The sequence below is a fragment of the Ammospiza caudacuta genome, chromosome 20 (genome assembly GCF_027887145.1).
Source record: "Ammospiza caudacuta isolate bAmmCau1 chromosome 20, bAmmCau1.pri, whole genome shotgun sequence".
In the NCBI taxonomy this organism is placed as follows: Eukaryota; Metazoa; Chordata; class Aves; order Passeriformes; family Passerellidae; genus Ammospiza; species Ammospiza caudacuta.
Genome location: NC_080612.1, coordinates 11629319 through 11634839, shown reverse-complemented (window position 1 = coordinate 11634839; position 5521 = coordinate 11629319). Strand labels below are relative to the sequence as shown.

The 5521-nt window shown below is 53.5% G+C and overlaps 1 protein-coding gene across 3 annotated transcripts; it reads right to left on the bottom strand.

Moving 5' to 3' along the window:
- Window positions 1–480: 480 nt before the first annotated feature.
- SRSF1 (serine and arginine rich splicing factor 1) lies at window positions 481–4131 on the bottom strand. 3 transcript variants are annotated; one of them, XR_009275570.1, is made up of 5 exons: window positions 3555–4131; window positions 3176–3360; window positions 2777–2949; window positions 1798–1917; window positions 481–884 (listed from the first exon to the last, which is right to left on the bottom strand). XR_009275570.1 is itself a non-coding variant. In XM_058818045.1 (4 exons), exons 1-4 carry the CDS (start codon window positions 3746–3748, stop codon window positions 1879–1881), a joined length of 591 nt encoding a protein of 196 aa, XP_058674028.1. In that variant the 5' UTR covers window positions 3749–4131; the 3' UTR covers window positions 481–1878. The 3 variants fall into 3 exon arrangements, 2 of the variants coding, with proteins under 2 accessions (XP_058674028.1, XP_058674026.1); XM_058818045.1 differs by having other exon boundaries at window positions 481–1917; XM_058818043.1 differs by having other exon boundaries at window positions 481–2521; window positions 3555–4117.
- Window positions 4132–5521: the final 1390 nt, after the last annotated feature.

Sequence of the window (5521 nt, the reverse complement as noted above, 5' to 3'; positions counted from 1 at the left end):
GCAGGGAGCCACAGGGGGAAGGATGGGCCGGCCCTGCCCACAGCAGATCCCCACTCCTGCTCCCTCCTTCCTCCACCCACAGCAGGAATGGTCACACAGACCGGTTCTGCCCCATTCACCCCCAGGACAAGCCCATAAATCTCCCATTTTCCCCCTGAGATCTCCTATCAACACTCCCTCCTTTAAACATGGCTAATTCATTCTTTTCCCCTCCCCAGCGCTGGATTCCACCCATTTCCCAGGGAACTGATCCTTTATTGAGGAGAAGCTCAAACATGGATGTTTCCTGTGCAACACTCCAGCTCTGTTCCACACAAAAGGCTTTTGTCCGGGTCCGAACGCGAGGGCGACACTGCGACCAACGATGACACGGGGCGTGTTTTTGTAAAAATTTTATTTGTCAAAGAAAAAAAGCAATGGCCAATTGAAACCTACGTCATCTTTAACTCCAATTTTGGTCTTTAAATTTAGACAAATGACTTATTTACTTTTTTTTTTTTTTAAAACAAACCCCCCTTTTTCCCCTTTAAGGTTTACCATCTACTCGTGCTGAATCCTTCCAAGGAGATTGCTCCAGCGTACCTCTCCAGGTCCTCGCTTTGCTCCTTTTACCAAAAAAATGCAAAACTCCATCGTGCATCTTAAGGGCTCCAATCGTCAAAAATAGGAACAAAAATATCTTTGGAATAGCCAATTGAGTTGAATAAAAAAATCCACACGAATGCGGTTTGGTTGGGGCAGGAATCCACTCCTATGTTCCTGGTAATTTGATCCCGCTCCATGAATCCTTGTAATTCAGCCTCCCTATCCTATCCACATTATGATTTGAATCCAATGATCCAGCTCCAAGGATTGGGATCCAGTGAGCCCTCTCCAATCCAAACCTTTATAACCAGCAAAACCAAAAAAGAGGAGGCAAAAAGTTAGATACTGTAATGAAAAAATAGGATTCTGGGGAATGATCAGTTATGTTTGCCATCAATAAATTCAGATGTACAGTAATAACTATCAATTCCCCAAAACAAACTTTCCAATGGTGATGCTCAGATAATTTCTTTAGAAATGTTAATTACTATTTGGAGGAAACATCGTAAATATTTACAATATGTCAACTGGAAATGCCAACATACTCAGCGCATTGGTGGGTACGAGGTTTTGTGGTTGTAAAAAATGGTCTTACTAAACTGGAAAAGCTTTAACTGCTCGGTCTATCCACCTACTATGGAATGGCTGGACTACAGCTGCACTCCCAGCTGGAGGGAACGTTAACAATCGGTGTTTTCACACGGATCGTGAGTCAATCGTGAATTAGTCTGAGGGGGCAGGGCTGAGACTTAAATTATTCCCCACTAGGTTTGCTATTTTTATTTTGCTTTCATTCTGGTACTTATAAAAATGCAACAGCCACGCTGTATCAGTCACACAGAGGACATGCAGATTTTAGCAGTATTGATATTATACTCTGATTGCAAGTTCTACTACAAGTGTACGGATACTACGGACATGGACACTTGTAACCAAACGCTGCGGGACAAACAAACCAATGCTCCCTCCCGGCCCCGTATTCCTTTAGAAAACTAGAATGGAATAGGGAATTACAAAAGCAGGGATCTGGCCACAACTGCCCCCCCAGAGAAGGAAGTTTTAAAGGAGAAGAGCAATGGCAGCCTGCGGTCACGAGGACATGCCTGAAGCCACACGTGGGGACACGTAGGTGCTCGGCCTCAATTCCCCTGTCTCTCAGTATAAGGTCAATACTGCCAAGTTCATCTGTGACAATAGCACTTGGAGTCATACCATTGCCTCCATTATTGATCTGATCCTCCTCAATCCTCCTTTTGACAATCCTAAAATGATTGACATGTGCTCCACAATCCTTTAATCCAAAGCATTCTTAATCCATCTCTTCAGATATGTCTACAGAAAGACACACGAAAAGGCAAGATAAAATGTAAGATCCCCCAGAAGAGACAAGTTAGCCACAAACATCCCAACATCCCCAGCTCGTCTCGACCACAGCGGAACACTGAGACATTTACACAGCAATACCACAGCTCCAAGAATGTTGGTATTGAACTAGAACTAAACCAGAACAATCCTGACTGACAGCAATTAAAATACAATTTACCAAAGACAAGAGGGGGAATGTCGGTGTCGAGGAGCAAATACTCACTAGGGATTTTACACAAGAATGCAATTCAACACTTCAGCCAATTCGAGTAAAACAGTTGGAATTTAAAAAAAAAATAAATGAAAGACTGTACTAAGTAAAGGAAAACTGTGTACAACATGGGGTTCTACAAAAAGATCAGAGCTAGAGTGATGTTTATGTACGAGATCGGGATCTGCTGTGGCGGGGAGAGTAGCGTGGAGATCCTCTGCTTCTTCTTGGGGAATAACTGCGGCTTCTGCTGTTGCTGCGACTACGGCTCCTGCTACGACTACGGCTGCGGGACCGAGATCTTCCATAGCTTGGGCTTCTTGGGCCATCAACTTTAACACGGATGTAGGCAGTTTCTCCCTATTGGATAGACAGAACTTTCGATTGAAACGTCGAGGCTTCAGGGCCATGTTTCAGGCATGCTGACAGACTGCAGACAGTGTTACTACGGCCGGGACAGACAGCAGAGCTTACACGTCTACGTCCAGCCTGACCACACACTTATTCAGCTGCTCCGTAACCAAACAACGACCACCACACGTTCCTTACCTTCACATCCTACTGTTAAGCCCCTTGTATCCAATTCTGGCCAAAGAAAGTAAGTGTGATACCTACCTCGTGAGATCTAAATTTAGTGTTATCCAGCTTTCGCACAGCGTAGGTCATGTCTTCCTTCCGCACAAACTCCACGACACCAGTGCCATCTCGGAAAACATCAGCATAACATACATCACCTGCTTCACGCATGTGATCCTTTAAATCCTGCCAACTTCCACTTGGAGGCAGCCCTAGAGAAAAACCAAAACGTGATTTTAAAACCGGATTAGAGCCTCACCTCCCGTATTACGGCAGTAGCAAAAGCGCGGCGAAGGAGAGCAGCGCTCAGCATCGCGGGGACAGCACCGCTCCCCTCCCAGAGCACACGGCGCCACGCGTTTTAAGGAGAAGCTCGCACCAGCACCGCGCCCGCAGGACCCCGGGGGAGCACTTGGCTGAGAGAGACCAATGACTCACCCGAGACGATCACTCTGTACTCCGAGCGCCGGGACGGGGGGCCGTACCTGCCCCGGGGGGCTCCTCCCCCCCCGCCGCCGCCGCCTCCTCTGCCGGTGCCGCGGCCGCTCCGGGGGAACTCCACGCGGAGCCGATACCCATCGTAGTCGTAGCCGTCCCGCCCGTAGACGGCGTCCTCCGCGTCCCTGCGGGCGGCACGGGGCGGGCGGTGAGCGCGGCCGCCGCACCGCCCGCCTTTGTTCCCGCTTCCCGCCCGCCTCTCCCCGCCCGCCGCCCGGCCAGGCCCCGTTAGCGCGGCCCGGGCCGCGGGGAACGCTCAGGGCGGGCAGCGGCGGCTCCGCGGGGCCGGGGGCCCGGGGCAGCGCCAGAGGGGCCTCACCTGGGGTCCTCAAACTCGACGAAGGCGAAGGGCGGGCCCCCGCGGCGGTTCTTCAAGTCGATGTCGCGGATGGCGCCGTACTTGTAGAACACGTCCTCGATGTCCTTGGTGCGGATGTCGGGGGGCAGGTTCCCCACGTAGATGCGGCAGTCGTTGTTGCCGGCCGGGCCGCGGATGACGCCGCCGCCGGACATGGCGAGGTCGGCAATGTTTGCGGCGGCGCGGGGCGGTGCGGGCGGCGCGGGGCGGCGGTGGCGGGGCCGGGCCGGGCTCTCGGAGCGCTCTCGTCACCTCCCCCGACCGCCGCTTCAAAATGGCGCCCGCGGCTCCGCTCGCGCTGCCTCTGCGCGCACCGATCTCACCCCGGGACGCAGCACCGGCCGCAGCACCGCCCGCGCTCACGGCGGACCAGCGGCGCACGCGTCTTCCGCCGCGCCCTCGCTCTTCCGCCCCGCGCACGCGCGGTTCCACCGCAAAGTAGTCCCTCGGTTCTCGCCGCCTCGGAGAGGCCGAGTCCGTACGGCGGGCCGCAGCTGTGGGGCGCGAGGCTTCGGGAGCTCGGTTATACCGTGGGGAACCTGCGGTCCCCGCGGCAGATGAGAGACGCTCCTCCCGGCAGCGGCTTAAACGGCGGAGGCCGCGTGACGTCACGTCCGGTGCGGCGCCCCGCGCCTTTAGGCCCGGCCGGGGAGGGCGCGGCCCACAATGCACCGCGCGGGACGGCGGGCGCGCTTGGCGCCAAGCGCGGGGCGCCTCCCACAATGCACCGCGGGCGGGCCGCCATGGCGCTGTCCCCGGTGTCCCCACAGTGCCCGCCGTGTCCCCGCTCTGTCCCTGCCGTGTCACCCCGTGTCCCCCCCCGTGAGCCGAAGGGCTTGTTCAATGCGCTGTCCCGGCGTGCCGTGCCTCGGGACAGCAGAAAAGCTCTGTGCCCCCTCCCCGGGGGACAGGACCCAAATGGCCGCCCTGGGGGCTCAGGGGGGCGCCGAGCTCGCTCAGCTCCTTCAGGGTTTAAATCTCCTGGGTTTGGGACTTTCCCCCCCTCGCGGGGTGCTTTCCATCGCTGAACCGATGGGGTGACTCTAGGGGCTCTTGCATCCAACATGATGCCCTTGGGAAAATAAACTTTAGGGGTGGGCTTGGCTTGGCGTCTCAGTTAATAAAAGTGGAGGAACAAAAAGGAGTAAAAACTGAGACAAAGTCACATCCGAGTGGATGCATTCGAGAACACTGCTGAGAGCTGCGTGCTCCTGCTGAAGAATGTTCTATATTTACGAAGCTTTAATGTAGGGTCACATGAAAAACGGACCCAACACAAAAAAGGATATCCTGGGGAAGAAGCAGGACGAAAATACCCAAATATGTTATGTTTGATAAAATTGTAATTTGAATAAAGGTGCTTTAAAATAACTGGAGTACTCAGCATTGTCACAAAGCCCTCAGAGATGTGTTAAAGCAGCTTCAGAGTGAGAATACACTTCCGTGTGCCCTGTCCATGGGGTAATACAAAAATGTGGGTGAGCTCGTGCTAAAAATGACTGAAATAAATGATCTTGGTTTTTTTAACCCCACCATGAGGGGTTAAAAGTGTCAGAGTGTGGAGAGAAACCTTTTAGGCTGATGAGTTCATTAAGGGATTGTGAAAAATGCCTCCTGCCTCTTCCTGGCTGCCCTCATTTGTCACATTTGTTAATGAGAAATGCATATTCCTGTGTAAGAGCAGCACCGGGGCGGCTGGCAGGAAGCGTGTGCAGGGTCACATCAGGATCTGTGGCACAGGTGCTGCTCATTGTTCTGCCCCGGGGTTTTTCAGGAGGAATGTCGGTGAGAGAGGCAAAGGGTAAATTCCCGGCTGCTTGGGGATGTTCTCACCTGAGACAGTTTTGGGGTTTCAGTTCTCTCTGTAGTGGGACACAACATGGGGAGCAGCAGCCACAGCCCCTGTGTAACCTCACGGGGTGCTCTGG

Coding starts and splice junctions, on each gene's coding strand:
- SRSF1 (XM_058818043.1), bottom strand. CDS start 3,748: ATGTCCGGCGGCGGCGTCATCCGCGGCCCGGCCGGCAACAACGACTGC. Junction 3,361..3,554: donor GTCGAGTTTGAGGACCCCAG/GTGAGGCCCCTC, acceptor TGCCGCCCGCAG/GGACGCGGAGGACGCCGTCT. Junction 2,522..2,776: donor CTAAATTTAGATCTCACGAG/GTAGGTATCACA, acceptor TCTATCCAATAG/GGAGAAACTGCCTACATCCG.